Below are 16,212 nucleotides of genomic sequence, written 5' to 3'. Positions count from 1 at the left end.
GTGTGTCGTCGTGACGGAGCACCCAGTAAAGATCGGCTCGTACTGCATCCTTGCCTCCGTGTGTTATTGTTAGAGCAATCAATAAGCAACCCACTATAAGTGACAACACTACAATAGTTTATCAGAGCATAAAGCCACAACAGTCGCCACCTTTCTATAGTGTTTTTCCTCATTCTGGTCGCATCTCACAGCTGACTTTAGTGCATGCTCAGCCGTGGAACTTTACCACGGAAACCAGATGACCTCACGGTGTGCCCTCAAATCCGAAGTACGTTGTGAATGATTTGTCCTACATAGCTTCAAACGGCAGGCAAATAAAATACGCACGTGTGGGAAGTCACGTGAGCGCCAGTCTGCTTGCTTCCGGTATGGTGAAACCGCAGCTCCACCCAACGGAGGCGTCCAAAAAAAAACATCGTCGCACTCTTCACCGTCGTGCCTCCATCGTGATCGTGCGTCTTTGGCCCGCTCGGACTCCGAAAAAGAAACAGGTGAGGAACCTCAGGTTACAAATGAAGATATTTCAACTTTGTTCGGCCTGCTTGTTCACCCTCGACGCGCTAAAATATTAACATGGTAACGGAGGGAAATTGATGCGAAAGTGTAATTTAGCTGAAGTTTGACTAGCAAAAAGTCAACTTTATGTACAGTTTGTCTTTGATTTTAGCCTGGATGGGGTTGGCCAATGTTGTCGCTGACGTCATGGTATGACTCGGACTTTTCCAGTCAGTCTCATTGATCTATCTGTCAACCGGATTCTAAATCGACTTTTTATGTCAGTGATACTTCCGCTTCCTGGGTCCTATCTGTGAAAACAGAATAATTCAAATGAATTGAATCCTTTCGTGAAGTTGCCAACCCGGAAGATTGCACAAACACGCTGGTCAGGTTTGTGCGTGGGTGAGTGCGCGCGTGAACGGGTGTGAAAGCTTTAGTGTCATGTTGGAAAAGTTTAAGTGAATTTAGACGTGAATATTTGTAAGGTCACTATTATTCGGAGTGGTTTGCAGCAGGAGGAATGTTTTTGTCTGACTTTATTCAGTGCAGCTTATGTGGCAGCGGTCGCACTGTCTGTCACGTAATGTTAGGATCCGCCCCTTTACTGCTTCGTAGACGTTATTGATTAATTGATTTGATCGGTTTGATTTGTGTTTGTCTGTCGTCTGAACTTGGAGTGGTCTTCACATTTGTTATATTTGGAATCAACTTTAGTCTTCTGATTTCCTTTGCCTGTACATTACTGTTTGTTTATCTGGCGTGTCTGTCGAAAGTTCAAGTGCAAAAGTCATTGGGCCACTCCTTCATCTTCACCATAGTTGGGTGACCTGTGTGTCTGTGTGCGCTAACCTCACCACATTCCTGTTTACGCCCAAGACATACACCAAAGGCATTTGTAATGAATACAGAGCCAGCCTGGTCAATGTCTTGACTGAAAACTTTCTGAAACCACGTGCATGGCTTCAGGACTAATGACATCACGACTGATTGCGTAACAGAATTGCCTAGCAACTTTCCAGGGTCCTCATGACCGATGGCATACTCATGCCTTTTGCCCGTCCCGTTCAGGTTCTGAGTGCGGGCTATTGTTGCCATGATGTCCAAGAAGACCGCAAATCGCCCATGCGAGCCGGACGTCCAGGTGGACGCGGCCATCATCCGGATCCCGCCTCACCACTACATTCACGTGCTGGACCAGAACACCAACATCGCCCGTGTCGAGATTGGCCCGCAAACATACTACCGCCAGGACAATGAAAGGTGAGAGGGCAGGCCCGTGTGCTGATATCCCTCAGTTTTGCTCACTCCATGTGACTCTTGTAGGGTTCTGTTCGCACCCGTCCGCATGATCATGGTGCCTCCGCGCCACTACTGCGTGGTGCTCAACCCGGTGGCGTGCGACGACAACGGCCGCGTTCTGTTCGATGCCTCCGGCCAGGCTAAGCTCAGGCACGCTGACCTGGACATCCGGCTCACCAGGGATCCCTTCCCGCTTCACCCTGGCGAGGAGATCCAGCAGGTGGGTTGGATGTCCAATTGGTCAAATGCTTCTATGTGAAATTGTCAAATCCAAGGCTACCTGATTTGTTTGCTTTTTTTTTTTTTCTTCTTCAGGACGTGACCCCCCTGCAGGTTGTTTACCCCAACACGGCGCTCCGTCTGCAGGCGCTGCTCGACTTCCTGGACGGCGGAGAAAAGCGTGTGGCGGGAGACGAGTGGCTCTTTGAGGGACCCGGTGAGTGCTTTTGGGAAACCCCCCACAGACTCAAGACTGAGGAGACATAGAAACGCAGACATAGTTGTTGAAGTTCAAATCGGGGTTGGGTTTGGGAAAAAAATGTTTTTCTTTGTCTTCCTCATCAGGCACGTACATCCCGAGGAAGGAGGTGGTTGTCCTGGAGACCATCAAGGCCACGGTGATCGGCGAGAACCAGGCCATAAGACTGCGTGCGCGCAAAGAGGGCGTTGACCGCGGGGGAGTGCTCCGGGTTACAGGTGGGACACACCTCCTTTCTTTTATCTCACTTCCTGTTTGTTTGTGGTGGCTGAAAACTTCCAAGCCTGACCTGGCGCCCGTCTTACGTTCAGGTGAGGAGTGGCTGGTGAGCAAGGTGGGCGCGTACCTGCCGGGCGCCCACGAGGAGGTCATCGACATCGTCAACGCCTTCATCCTGACGGACAAGGTGCGCTTTTCTTGCGCTTGTCGAGTTCAAACTTGAAGCTGACGGTGTGGCGGGTGACCTGCGCCCACCTCAGAAAGCGCTACACGTGCGCGCACTTCGACCTTTCCGCGACGCGGGAGGTCACGAGCGACGCACGGGAGAAGAGTGGTTGGTGACCCTGGAGGACCGCGAAGCTCATGTGCCGTCGGTGGCGGAAGAAGTGGTGGGCGTGGTCGACGTCACTACGCTCAGCTCGCGCCAATATTGCGTCATTTTGGACCCAGTCGGACCCGACGGGAAACCTCAGCTGGGCCAGAAGAGGGTGGTCAAGGTGAGTCTCATTTTTGCATATTCTGAGAGAACTGAAAATCCAAAAGACATTTTTCTTTTTAATTCTACTTTATACGTCTGTTGTGTGAGCGACGCTATAATTTCATTTGTGCAATTTGAGAATTTTGAAAGCACTTGCTTTTCCATGTTGTCCACCAGGGGGAGCGCTCCTTCTTCCTGCAGCCAGGCGAGCATCTGGAGCAAGGAATTCAGGACGTGTTCGTCTTGTCTGAAGAGGAGGGCCTCGTCCTGCGCGCCATTGAGGCCTTCACCGACACCCAGGAGGTGAGCCCGCACCCTGCTGGGGGGCCCCCTGATGCTTCGGGGCCCCTTGCCACCTTGTCCGATGCTCAAAGTGGCCATGTTGTGTTTGTAGGACCCCATCTCGATTGTTTTGCCTCAAAGGCAAAAGCGTAAACATTCTGTTGAGGTATTTTGTGAGAAAACAAAAAAATTAAGAACATATGGGTGATTTCCTGTCTGAGGTGTCCCTCCCCATCACACCCCCTTGTCCTCCCCATCCCGCATGTCACATGATTCTCCTCCTCACCATTTTCCATCCCGCTTCTCCAGCACTCCCCCTTTTCCTCCTCGCCCCGTCCCCCTTCCCCACGCACGAGCTCGCTAACCCTGGTCTCCGCCCTCCTGCCCCGTTCTCTCTGCCAGCGCGAGGAGGCGGACTCCGACGAAGAAGAAGAAGTCGAGCGAAGCAAGCGTCGCCGTCACGGCGCCGTGAACCGTCGCCCCGGCGACCGCTGGATGCTGCGAGGCCCCGTCGAGTACGTGCCCCCCTCCCAGGTGGAGGTGGTACTTAGGCGCCAGGCCATCCCGCTGGATGAGCACGAGGGAATCTACGTCAGGGACATCAAGACCGGAAAGGTAACAACCCAAATTATGCACCAACAAATTAATTCATCAATTTATCAAATGAATTGATCACGATTGTGATAATCAGTGATTAGTTGAGAGATTTTCTATCAGTCTGGCAATAGTCGCTCGGGGTGCGCAAAATCATTTGGAATAAATGATGTCAAGATTTTAAAAAGGTGCATAGCACATATGTAGTTTGGCTCATGCCTCATTGCGTGTCAGGTGCGCGCCGTGATCGGCCAGACTTACATGCTGACCCAGGATGAGGAGCTATGGTCTAAGGAGCTCCCTGCCAACGTGGAGGACTTACTGGCGTCCCCCCGAGACCCTCTGGCCGACCGCTCCAACAGGAGGAACCTGACTGAGGATCTGGGGGGCAAAAACCGCGACAAGACCCTGGTGGTCTCCTTCCGGGTCCCACACAACGCCGCCGTCCAGGTTTACGACTACCGGGCCAAGAAGGCCCGCGTGGTCTTCGGGCCCGAGCGAGTCATGCTGGGGCCTGACGAGCAGTTCACCATCCTGTCGCTGTCCGGCGACAGGCCCAAACGTGGCAACGTCATTAAGGCCATCTGCCTCCTGCTCGGACCCGACTTCTTCACCGACATCATCACCATTGAGACCGCCGACCACGCCAGGCTGCAGCTGCAGCTCTCCTACAACTGGTGTGTGTGCCGCAAGAAGGGTGTGCGTGAGCGTGTTTAACGTCCCGCCGTCGTCCCCTCAGGCACTTTGACGTGAAGCCGCCCGTGGACGCCGCGGAGGCTGCCACTCTCTTCTCGGTGCCGGACTTTGTGGGTGACGCCTGCAAGGCCATCGCGTCACGGGTTCGAGGCGCCGTCGCCTCCGTGCAGTTTGACGACTTCCACAAGGTTTGCTGACTCCTTTCTGTCTCTAACACCAATGCAACATTTTTAGACGTCTTATTCCCTCGGCAGAACTCCAACCGCATCATCTACTCGGCCGTGTTCGGGTTCGACGAGAAGCTGGCCGTGCGGCCCAGTCTCCGCTTCCACCAGAACCGACTGGTCATCAGTAGCGTCGACGTCCAATCGGTGGAACCCGTCGACCAGCGCACGCGTGACTCCCTGCAGAAAAGCGTCCAACTAGCCATTGAGATCACCACCAACTCGCAGGAGGCCGCCGCCAGGTGACCAAAATCGCCCGGCGTAAGAATGTCAACCTGTTCAGTGGACCTTCTGTCATCTTGACAACTTAATTCTGGTCGGCAACGCCCACAGGCATGAAGCCGAGCGTCTTGAGCAGGAGGCTCGCGGGAAGCTGGAGCGGCAGAGGATTACTGACCAGGCGGAGGCCGAGCGAACCAGGAAGGAGCTCCTGGAGCTTGAGGCCCTCAGGTGACTTACTCTCAGCCTTCACGGCCGCCCGTCTGTGTCCTCATATTCATCTATCTGCATCGTGGCTCAGCGCCGCCGTGGAGAGCACCGGCGCCGCCAAGGCCGAAGCCCAGTCCCGAGCCGAAGCGGCCCGCATCCAGGGCGAGGCGGCCGTCCACGAGGCTAAGCTGAAGGCCGAGGCTCAGCGCATCGAGGCTGTACGTCGCCGCCAACATGTCACGGGCTCAGAACTTGAGCTTCTCGCTCAGAAGCGCTTGTGCTTTGCAGGATGCGGAGCTTGAGCGGCTGGCCAAGGCTCGCCAGCAGGAGTTGGGCTACAAGAAGCAGATGGACCTGCTGGAAGTGGAGAAGCAGGAAAAGCTGACTAACATCCAGAGCGAGCACTTCCGCCAGCTTGTCACCAGCCTGGGCAGCGACACCATCGCCGAACTGGCGCGCGCCGGACCCGAGCTACAGGTACGGCCGATGAGGCCTTGTCAAATCATGAATGGTTGTCTTGCCTAGCCATCGGTCATGTGACCTCACTGCTCGTCTCTTGTCTAGGTGAAAATGCTGCAGGCGCTTGGCCTCAAGTCCACGTTGATCACGGACGGCTCCTCCCCCATCAACCTCTTCACCACCGCCAACGGCCTGCTGGGGGCGCTGCCGTCAGCTGCGCAATGATGCTACACTGGCCAGAGAAGTGGAAACGCACCAGAGCAAAATCATATCATCGCTAAACAAAAATTGCGCAAATATACCCAAGATGAAGGAGAAGGCCATCTTTACGTATATAGGCACTGCTTGTACCTGTCTGTCTCTTTAAAGGAAATAAATCCTATGCAAAATCAATCCTCCTGCGTTTCATTTGATTTTGTAAAATATATTTCTAAAGTTTTTTCTCCCTTCCTCAGGATTATCATGCTTGCTGATGATCTGATCATTTGAGTCAGGTGTGTTGGAAGGGTTGCCGAGTTAGCATACTCGCCTCACAGTTCAGAGGTCATGAGTTTGTGCTTTCTATTCAAATAAGCAGGAGGGGGGGGGAGCCAAAGAGGTCCATTACATCAAGTATTTTCCTCTCCGTGTTCCACCTGCTTTCTTCAGCGCGTGTATTACTGTCTTTATGGCCTGCTCCGCCATTCCGTTTGAAGAGGGAAAACCTGGGCTGAAGTGAGTGATCATGTCCCATTCGCCAGCTATGAGATTCAGTCATTTGCAGCTTCATGGGAGTTCAAGCTCGCACACTCCAGCCCAGGTTTTCCCTCTTCAAATGGAATGGCGGAGCGGGCCATAAAGACAGTAAAACACGCGCTGAAGAAAGCAGTGCAGACCGGCACCGACCCACATCTAGTGTTTCTGTCGCTGAGAAACACACCGGTGACAGGACTACACCTGACACCTGCACAAATGTTGATGGGTAGAGTCCTGCCCAGCACACTTCCATGTTCCAGTGCTGTGCTGAAACAGTCGGCCCCACGGCATATTCTCAAAAGAATACAGGACTTGCAGTCCCGACAAAAGCAACACTACGACCAGCGTGCAAAGCTACTGCCAGTGTTGAGCCTAGGAGACACGGTACACATGCAGACGCAACGCGGCTGGGAGCCAGCGGTTGTCATCAGACAGCGACCTGAACCACGCTCCTACACTGTACAGACACCGGCAGGGCGGACACACACCGAAGGAACAGGCGACATCTGAGAAAGATACACCCAAACCTGTTCAGAGACTCTCACCCTGATGAACATTTGGACTCTTGAGTTTCAACATACTCAGACTACTGCAACAGTGGACTCACCACCACTGGAACCGGTACCACGCAACCCTTGTCCTGTGTCTGTGGACGGCACGCCCACATGCTATACCATGAGTGGCAGAGCAGTTAGGCGCCCTGCCAGGTACACTGATTGACAAAGTGATGTTGTTACTCAGTGTTAAAAAAAAAAAGAGATTGAGAAAATAAAGGGTGGATGTTTTGTGTTTATCGTGAAATGTTATAGGTTCGAAGAGAAAGAATAAAAAGGTCAACACGATTCACCAAACAATAAGCTGAACAGAAAAGATTGTTGAAAGCCATTTGGGTTATTGAAACATTTGTTTTTAATTGAAATATGCATGTCAAAATTTTGATCAATGTTGATACCAAAGAGTTAAGGTAACTGATAGATAAGCTACTTCTCAGTTGGAAAAGATGGATGTGGTAGATTGGATCGGGCACTCAGTGCTCGACTGTGTTGGTCTGTCTGTATTGGAGGTCTGTGTGTGTAGTCGTGACGGAGCACCCAGTAAAGATCGGCTCGTACTGCATCCTTGCCTCCGTGTGTTATTGTTAGAGCAATCAATAAGCAACCCACTATAAGTGACAACACTACAATATTTTCTCAGAGCATAAAGCCACAACAACACCAATATTTAAATTTGTATCATTTTTGTGCCACAATATAATGTATTGTTTTATGTCTAACAGTCTACCGTTTTTTTCCGTGTATAGTGCGCCCCCATGTATAGTACGCACCCCTAACAATGGCATGCTGATTCTGGAAAAAAGCTTGTACCCATGTATAATACGCACCCAATTTTTATGAATTTTTAAAAAAAAAAATTTAATTTTTTTTTTTTTTTTTTTTTTTAAGTCCCAAAGATCGTCACACACGCAGGGAGGCAATGGGTCCCATTTTTAAAGTCTTTGGTATGGTCTTAACTAGGCTGGATGTCATTTTTTTTGTTGGCGTTGATTTCTCCGACTGCCCCTAAACGCACCACCGCGCTCCGTGCGCAGGGGAAGAGGCGGCTCTGTATGGGAGAGACGTTGAAGAGGAATAAAAACAACCTTGGAAACCAAAACTTGCCCCTCGTCGTGACTCGGAGCCGCAACAAATGTTTCGGATTTGTGTAGGGTACATTGTGACAGGGTACATTGTGACAGACGGCAAACTCGCAGGTGATCGAGCGAGCGTCTGATACAACAGCATTGCGGTCGTATGGAGCGTGTTTGAAATGAACAGCAGAGACGAAAGGAACAAGGCAAAGTGTTGTGAAATAAAATATTACCTGTAATACGCATTTTGTTATTTGCTGATTGAAACTGCTAATTAAACTGTGAATTGAAACTAATAGGTGGAGAACTGAACTCTCGCTCTTTATATAGCTGACGTGTCTTGCGCAACCGTTCTGCGCATCTGTAATGGCGGCCTCCGTATGACGTCCGGTCCGCGATGGAGATTAAAAAACAAACAATATTTGACAATAACACACCATCGAGGATTGCACCATCGCATCAAACGATGTGTCGTCAATTATGAATTTTACTAAGTGTGTTGGGCAGGATGGCTGAATGCGATGCGCGATTGACAACAAACAAGAAGAAAGGTGAGTTTTATTTCGGGGGAGATTTGTCATGTCTCGTCCCCAGTTTTGCTATGTGTCTAGGTTGCCATAGTTTCTGTTCGTGTCACCCCGCTCTTCCTGTGTCACCTCAATCGATGTAACGTGTTTTGTATTTAAGTCAAAGTCAAAGTCAAAGTCAGCTTTATTGTCAATCTCTCCACGTCACAACACACAAAGAGACCGAAATGACGTTTTTCTCTATCCCACGGTGACGAGACACATAACACGATAGACATACAAGTACGCGACACAATATAAAAACAAGAAGGCAAAAAATTCAAACAATCAATAGTAAGAGTGATGAATAAATAATAAATAAACAGATAACACAATAAATAAGAGGAGCAAAACGGAGCCAGCAAGCATAGCGCAAAAGTAAAAAACATCATAAACAAAAAGGCACAAACAATAAATAATAAGAGTAATAATAAATAATAAATAAACAGATAACACAACAAATAAGAGCCAGTGTGCATACAGACAGTTCAGACAGTAAAAGTACAAGACGCTACGCAGAACGGGGGAGCGAGTTCAGGATCCTAACAGCCTGGTGTACGAAGCTGTTTGAGAGTCTGGTCGTGCGGGAGCGCAGGCTTCTGTACCTCTTCCCAGAGGGCAGAAGCTCGAACAAAGAGTGAGCGGGGTGACTCACATCACTCACAATCGTGGTCGCCTTGCGGGTGAGATGGGAGGTGTAAATGTCCTTCAAGGAGGGGAGCGAAGCACCAGCAATCTTACCAGCCGTGTTCACTATGCGCTGCAGGGCCTTCAAGCTGTAGTCAGTGCAGCCGCCACCCCACACAGCAATACAGCTGGAGAGGACGCTCTCAATGGTGCCGCGGTAAAATGCAGTCATGACGGCCGGAGGAGCGCTCGCTCGCCTGAGTTTCCGCAGGAAGTACAGGCGGCGCTGGGCTTTCTTTGCCAGTGATGCGGTGTTGGTGGACCAGGAGAGATCCTCACTGATGTGCACCCCCAGGAACTTGGCGCTGCTCACTCTCTCCACCACAGCACCGTCGATGGTCAGCGGCAGGTGTTGGGTGTGACCCTTCCGGAAGTCCACAACAATCTCCTTGGTCTTGTCGACGTTCAGCAGGAGGTTGTTGTCCCTGCACCACGTGGTCAGAAGGTCAACCTCCAGCCTGTATTGAGTCTCGTCTCCCTTGGTGATGAGACCCACCAGAGTCGTGTCGTCAGCAAACTTCACGATACGGTTGTCGCTGTAGGTTGCAGTGCAGTCATGCGTCAGGAGGGTGAAGAGCAGCGGACTGAGCACGCAGCCTTGGGGGGCCCCCGTGCTCAGCGTGATGCTGGCGGAGATTTTGTCGCCAACACGTACTACCTGTGGCCTCTGACAGAGGAAGTCCAGTAGCCAGTTGCAGAGGTAGGTACTGAGGCCCAGCGCGTCAAGTTTGCTGATGAGGCGTTGTGGCACAATGGTGTTGAAGGCAGAACTGAAGTCCACAAACAGCAATCTCACATACGAGTCCCTCCTCTCCAGGTGGGTGAGGGCCGAGTGGAGGGCAGAGCAGATGGCATCCTCAGAAGACCGTTTGGCTCGGTACGCAAACTGGAAGGGGTCGATGGTGGGGGGGAGAACGGATCGGATGTGCTCCATGACAAGCCGCTCAGTCCTGTCTGCCCCTCGCTCACCGTTGGATCATTGCATGTGTTACTGTCATTCTGTTCCTGTCTTTGGTAATGTCACCCTGTCTTTTTGTTCCATGACTTTGTCGGTCAGTCCTGTTGTTGGTTTTGTTGTACCATGACTTTATTTAAAAAAAAAAAAAAAAAATTAAAAAAATAAAAATAAAAAAAAATTTTCTTTGTACCCATGTATAATACGCACCCCAGATTTTAGGACAATAAATTAGTAAAATATTGCGCACTATACACGGAAAAAACCGGTATATTTATTTTGTTTTATGATAAAAATGCATCATGACGGTCTCCCTAACTTTATCCCGACTGTATCTTTCTTTTTCATTTTATTCAATCACGCTAAAATGTTGCGTGGCAAGAGCAATAAAGCAATATGCATATTGTATTACTGCTTACTAGTGAAGATGAAGCTATCAATTATGTCCAATAGATGTCAGTAACGTGCCTGCAGAATTGCATCGACCTGTGACTCGGAAACTAAGTCGCTCCGGCCGCCATTTTGGCTCCGAGACACGACTCGCTCTTTGGAACCGAGGCTACTGCCGGAGCCACAATGGCGACGGTTTCTTCCGGTTTCTTCCTTTTCTAGTGCAGGGCAGGTGATTAGCAGAGCTAAGCTTCTCTCTTCAGCCAATACGTGAGAGATAAAGCTGGATAACTGTACAGACCTGCGAGGTAGGACATTACTAGTTGCATTAATATGACTTTTGTTAATGACGATTTATATGTCTGTGTTTATGATGAGGTTGATGACGTTAGCATGTCGTTGCAAGGCAGTCAGCTGACTTGAACGTCTACACGAATCAGCTTTACTTCGACTAACGATTTAACCCAGAAACACTTGATTCAGTTGTAACCAAAACCACAACACACAAAATAGTAACGACGATCATAATCGATGCTAATAAATGTTCTGCAGCCTCATCTGTGTTTGCGGCTGACCCTGTGCTGTCATTCATACTGCAGCATCGGGTCATGTGAGCTGGCCTGTTATTGACATTGTAGATGATGAAGTCTTTGCGCTTGTTTAAGTGGCCTAACAGCGTGTGTGTAACACGTATGTCACAATGGGTCTCTCAGAAGGTGAATTGTCAAGATGGATACCTCAAAACTTCCAAAGATCCAGGATGCCGAGCGAGAAAGCCAGTTCGGATACGTCCATGGAGTTTCTGGACCAGGTATTGTTTAGTCACCTTTTGGAAATAGATTCAAAATGCACAATGCTAATTCATCATTTTGCTTTTAAATATACAGTTTGGTTTTCAAAATCTAAGCTGGCCCTAGCTAAACCCAAATCATAAACTAACTCTGTGTGCCTCATATTGCATAATAAATACCTAACTATACCATTGTGTTTGTTCATATTTGTTCTTTTCTTTTGCAGTGGTGACAGCGACAGCGATGGCGGGAGCCGCCATGTACGAGCTGGTCCGCGTAGGCCACAGCGAGCTGGTGGGGGAGATCATCCGTTTAGAAGGAGACATGGCCACCATCCAGGTCTATGAAGAAACTTGTATCCTGTTTTTCCACTCGGGTTGCTCCTCTGGAGTCAAACACTTAGGAGGCCATGCTCATTGAATGTTACTAAACTGTCATTAGATACTCACTGTCTTTGGTGTTGCTTTCCTTGACTAAGGCCCATAGCTGGCGTGTCCGTGGGTGACCCAGTTCTTCGCACAGGTAAACCCCTCTCTGTAGAGTTGGGGCCAGGAGTTATGGGCTCCATCTTTGACGGGATCCAACGGCCACTGAAAGACATCAATGACCTCACACAAAGCATCTACATTCCAAGAGGAGTGAATATCGGCGCCTTGAACAGAGACATTAAATGGGAGTTTACTCCATGCCAAAGTCTTCGGGTATGCTGTTAAGTGGATGTTAATGCTCAGTGGATCGGAAAACATCAATGTGTTCATAATAATACTTCATAAAGTGAAATTGTAACAAAAAATATCTTATAGGTTGGCAGTCACGTTACAGGTGGCGACATCTACGGCATGGTGTTTGAGAACTCCCTAATAAAGCACAAACTGATGCTTCCGCCTCGCAGCAGAGGCACAGTCACTTACGTGGCGCCGACCGGAAACTACGACATCTCGGTGAGTCTTGGTCCCCAAACGTTTTGTTGTTGTTTCAGTTTCAATGGAAATTAATGCTTTCTGTCATTTGATGTGTTCAGGATGTGGTTCTTGAACTGGATTTTGAAGGCATCAAGGAGAAGTTTACCATGGTGCAGGTGTGGCCGGTGCGACAAGTCCGCCCAGTTACAGAAAAACTGCCTGCCAATCATCCTCTACTCACTGGTCAGAGAGTTCTGGATGCACTTTTCCCGTGAGGCTGTCCGAATATAACGTAACCATTTAGCTTTTGTGTTTGAAACAAAACTGATGGAGTTCGATGCACTTTACAGATGCGTGCAAGGCGGCACCACAGCTATACCAGGTGCTTTTGGCTGCGGAAAGACTGTGATCTCCCAGTCCTTGTCCAAATATTCCAACAGTGATGTCATCGTTTATGTTGGATGTGGAGAGCGTGGGAATGAAATGTCGGAAGTGCTGCGGGATTTCCCAGAGGTCAGTGAAAGAACTTTACTTGATTTAATTAAAAGGTTGAATTGTAATCTTCAAGTGATCACAATATTCAAACTGAAACCACCCAACAGCTCACAATGGAAGTTGGTGGAAAAGTTGAGAGCATCATGAAGAGAACGGCGCTTGTTGCCAACACTTCCAACATGCCCGTGGCTGCCAGAGAAGCTTCAATCTATACAGGTACCAAAAAAAATAAATAAATCCACTACTGTCCTTGATGAAGTGCGTCACTTAATTCATCTCATTCCAAACAGGGATCACACTATCTGAATACTTCCGAGATATGGGTTACAACGTGAGCATGATGGCCGACTCAACGTCACGATGGGCCGAAGCGCTGAGAGAAATCTCCGGCCGGTTAGCTGAAATGCCTGCCGGTGAGTTCACAATGCATGCGACAAGCTCAGACGAGAGAGAGAAGATGGCATTTTGTGAACCGCGGCTTGGTGTCATCGTGTGTAGACAGCGGCTACCCGGCCTACCTGGGCGCTAGGCTCGCCTCCTTCTACGAGCGAGCGGGACGCGTAAAGTGTCTGGGGAATCCCGAGCGGGAAGGCAGTGTCAGCATCGTAGGAGCGTAAGAAGGCTTTTATTTTAACAAGATGGGTAATAAAGTGACATGTGACACATTGTTGGGTTAATTTTCTCTAGTGTGTCGCCCCCTGGTGGAGACTTCTCAGACCCTGTCACATCAGCTACATTGGGCATTGTGCAGGTAAGTGGAGACTGCTATGCACTTATTCACGAGTTAACCTTATCAACTATGACACTATCCCCCTACATTTGTGTCCTTCCAGGTGTTCTGGGGGCTGGACAAGAAGTTAGCTCAGAGAAAACACTTCCCATCTGTCAACTGGTTGATCAGCTACAGCAAGTACACAAGGGCGCTGGATGAATACTACGATAAACACTTCCCTGAATTTGTGCCACTTCGTACAAAAGCCAAGGAGATTCTCCAGGAGGAGGAAGACCTGGCTGAGATTGTACAGCTTGTAGGAAAGGTAAGGAAAAAGATGCTTTTGAAAGCTCAAGCGGGGCACAATAAATGATCATGGCATCTTGGCTTGTATTTTGTTTTCAGGCTTCTCTAGCTGAGACTGACAAGATCACGCTGGAAGTGGCCAAGCTCATTAAAGACGACTTTCTGCAGCAGAACGGTTACACCCCATACGACAGGTGATTGATGACAAAAGCATGTCATCAAAATATCATCTCACCCAACGTCTCCGCCAATAGGTTCTGCCCCTTCTACAAAACGGTCGGCATCCTCTCAAACATGATCGCCTTTTACGACATGGCGCGGCACGCCGTAGAGTCCACGGCTCAGAGCGACAACAAAATCACCTGGGCCATGATCAGGGAACACCTAGGCGAGACCTTGTACAAGATCAGCTCGATGAAGTTTAAGGTACGACTGATTGTGTCGACACACGGGGTGGAACCAATGCACTAACCAACCAAATTATTTTTTCACCTTTTTGTGCTATCACCAATGGACACACCAGGACCCAGTTAAGGATGGTGAAGCTAAGATAAAAGCAGAGTACGCACAACTGCTGGAGGACATGCAGAATGCGTTCCGGACCTTAGAAGAATGAGTTAAGCCCCTCCTCCCCAATTTCTCAAGCCCATGTTTGGTGGCGCAGTCTAGTGCAGATTAAACGGTCCTATTTCTGAATGTCACGTGAACTCCTTTGTGTTTACTCTCCCATGTAAACATTCCATCATGTGCACAGGTTTTACGTTCCATCCTCTACTGTAAAAAATGGAACAGTCAGTACGTATTTATTTATCAATCATAATGTTGCAGGTAAAATAATTTACTGGAAATATGCACATGACTAAAGGGACATTGTGTTGTCTGAAGGGAAGGCAAACTCATCGTGCACCTTTTATCTTCCAAGGTCTGATAATCATGTGATTGTGTGGACTATATACTTGATATTGTGTGTAAAATGTGAATGAATGGAGTCTATTAGAATTGTGTTGTAACAAAGCCGATGTCTATGTAAAGTCAAGTGTGTCTCATGAAATAAAATAATGATAGCAATATATTCGAGTGTGTTTTATTTGTTGACTTTACACCTGCAAAAGCAGGAGATGCAAGAAGAGTAGAGAGTGGTCATTTCATTTGTATGACACTTTGCCCTTTTACGCTTCTAAATGTGGAAGTGGGGAAGAATCTGCTCAAGTGCAATGAGACGGTAGATGGCACACAAACTGTCAGGCAATTGAACACCAACATAGTCGGTGACTGCAATGGTACATAGAAATTGAAATATTCCAATTTGTAAATTTGTTACATTCCTTTTTATCCCCCACAAATAGCGGAACTTCATGACCCAAAATGAAGACCCAATTCGAATACAAAGTAATTATCCCCCAAAAATGATGAGGTCATAGTTTTCCCGTGCACCCCCTCCCACACACACAAACACATACTCATGACATCTTGTGGTGCGCCTGTGCACTCGTCACACACTGGCTCGTTCAAATTGCGGCAGTAATTCCTCCAAAATAGATTAGAGGCGGCCTGTGTATCTCCAGTTCCGGCTTCCATCAAGACTAATGGAGGCACAAAGCCACAGGAGCAAGAGCAGCAGCTTTTGCACTGCATTGATTGAGTTCATCCAGACTCACACTCATACACATTAAAAAGGTTTAAGTGAGCTCATAAGGCACGGGCCTTTAGCTCGTAATGCACGTGGCCCTTTTAGATGATCTGATATTCAGTGATAAATTGATAGAAAAACGAGGGCGGGTTCACAGCTGCTGTCCTGACATCACCTAAGGGTAACTCACAGTCCATAGCAGAGTGCTCATAAAAAATAAAAGCACCATTGGAAGTCTGGTCTTCTCATTTTCTTGAGTCACAAATTATTATAGTCGATTGGCATCTTTTATAAGGCTCAAGAGTCAAAGGTGAGTGGAAGCCTATTGACCCCTCACGTCAAAACTATGACAAGGCTGTGCAGATGTGGTTGCACAAGTGTACACACCCTATTTAGACTGGGAGGTGGCTGTATTCGGAAGTAATCACGTTCAGACTCACCTTGAATGGGCGTTGTGTTCCAGTGAAAATAATCACAAAGTGTTTTATATCATAAAGTGAGTGATGAGGGTCACACTACAATATTCTAATGAAGATTTTTTTTTTCCTATGGCCATTACAACACTTGCAGATAATCTTATAGCAAGTGGAATGCAAAGACACAAATATCCAAACAACAAGTGGACCGGTCACAAAGTCTTCCAGAGTTTTCTCTGAGCAAGCGGCAAGGTCAGGTTGCTTGTGTTGGGGAGGAAATGTGATCCCAGAGGGTGGAGCTGCCCTGTGGATCATCACATCACTCCACTCCACTTCACTCCACG

General features: G+C 48.6%; 2 protein-coding genes across 3 annotated transcripts; both read left to right on the top strand.

The window, feature by feature from the left end:
- Positions 1-336: 336 nt before the first annotated feature.
- mvp (major vault protein) lies at positions 337-6,049 on the top strand. Of its 2 annotated transcripts, none has more exons than XM_061299332.1 (16): positions 337-491; positions 1,567-1,758; positions 1,822-2,017; positions 2,113-2,233; positions 2,362-2,493; positions 2,587-2,681; positions 2,755-2,991; positions 3,150-3,275; positions 3,564-3,869; positions 4,083-4,525; positions 4,588-4,732; positions 4,799-5,010; positions 5,102-5,218; positions 5,289-5,415; positions 5,486-5,674; positions 5,762-6,049. In XM_061299332.1, exons 2-16 carry the CDS (start codon positions 1,592-1,594, stop codon positions 5,879-5,881), a joined length of 2,733 nt encoding a protein of 910 aa, XP_061155316.1. In that variant the 5' UTR covers positions 337-491; positions 1,567-1,591; the 3' UTR covers positions 5,882-6,049. The 2 variants fall into 2 exon arrangements, with proteins under 2 accessions (XP_061155316.1, XP_061155317.1); XM_061299333.1 differs by having other exon boundaries at positions 338-491; positions 3,657-3,869.
- Positions 6,050-10,764: 4,715 nt separating this feature from the next.
- Positions 10,765-14,892, top strand: LOC133168081 (V-type proton ATPase catalytic subunit A-like). The gene is made up of 15 exons (XM_061299334.1): positions 10,765-10,924; positions 11,330-11,427; positions 11,634-11,762; positions 11,894-12,108; positions 12,211-12,348; positions 12,429-12,580; positions 12,660-12,822; positions 12,912-13,020; positions 13,095-13,217; positions 13,303-13,417; positions 13,492-13,555; positions 13,638-13,841; positions 13,922-14,016; positions 14,077-14,248; positions 14,346-14,892. Exons 2-15 carry the CDS (start codon positions 11,346-11,348, stop codon positions 14,436-14,438), a joined length of 1,854 nt encoding a protein of 617 aa, XP_061155318.1. The 5' UTR covers positions 10,765-10,924; positions 11,330-11,345; the 3' UTR covers positions 14,439-14,892.
- Positions 14,893-16,212: the final 1,320 nt, after the last annotated feature.

The sequence above is a fragment of the Syngnathus typhle genome, linkage group LG15 (assembly GCF_033458585.1).
Source record: "Syngnathus typhle isolate RoL2023-S1 ecotype Sweden linkage group LG15, RoL_Styp_1.0, whole genome shotgun sequence".
In the NCBI taxonomy this organism is placed as follows: Eukaryota; Metazoa; Chordata; class Actinopteri; order Syngnathiformes; family Syngnathidae; genus Syngnathus; species Syngnathus typhle.
The sequence above is the reverse complement of the archived record's forward strand: the minus strand, read 5'-3'. Positions and strand labels throughout refer to the sequence as shown.

Coding starts and splice junctions, on each gene's coding strand:
- mvp (XM_061299332.1), top strand. CDS start 1,592: ATGATGTCCAAGAAGACCGCAAATCGCCCATGCGAGCCGGACGTCCAG. Junction 1,759..1,821: donor TACCGCCAGGACAATGAAAG/GTGAGAGGGCAG, acceptor TGACTCTTGTAG/GGTTCTGTTCGCACCCGTCC. Junction 2,018..2,112: donor CTGGCGAGGAGATCCAGCAG/GTGGGTTGGATG, acceptor TTTCTTCTTCAG/GACGTGACCCCCCTGCAGGT.
- LOC133168081 (XM_061299334.1), top strand. CDS start 11,346: ATGGATACCTCAAAACTTCCAAAGATCCAGGATGCCGAGCGAGAAAGC. Junction 12,581..12,659: donor GTTCTGGATGCACTTTTCCC/GTGAGGCTGTCC, acceptor TGCACTTTACAG/ATGCGTGCAAGGCGGCACCA. Junction 14,017..14,076: donor GGTTACACCCCATACGACAG/GTGATTGATGAC, acceptor CTCCGCCAATAG/GTTCTGCCCCTTCTACAAAA.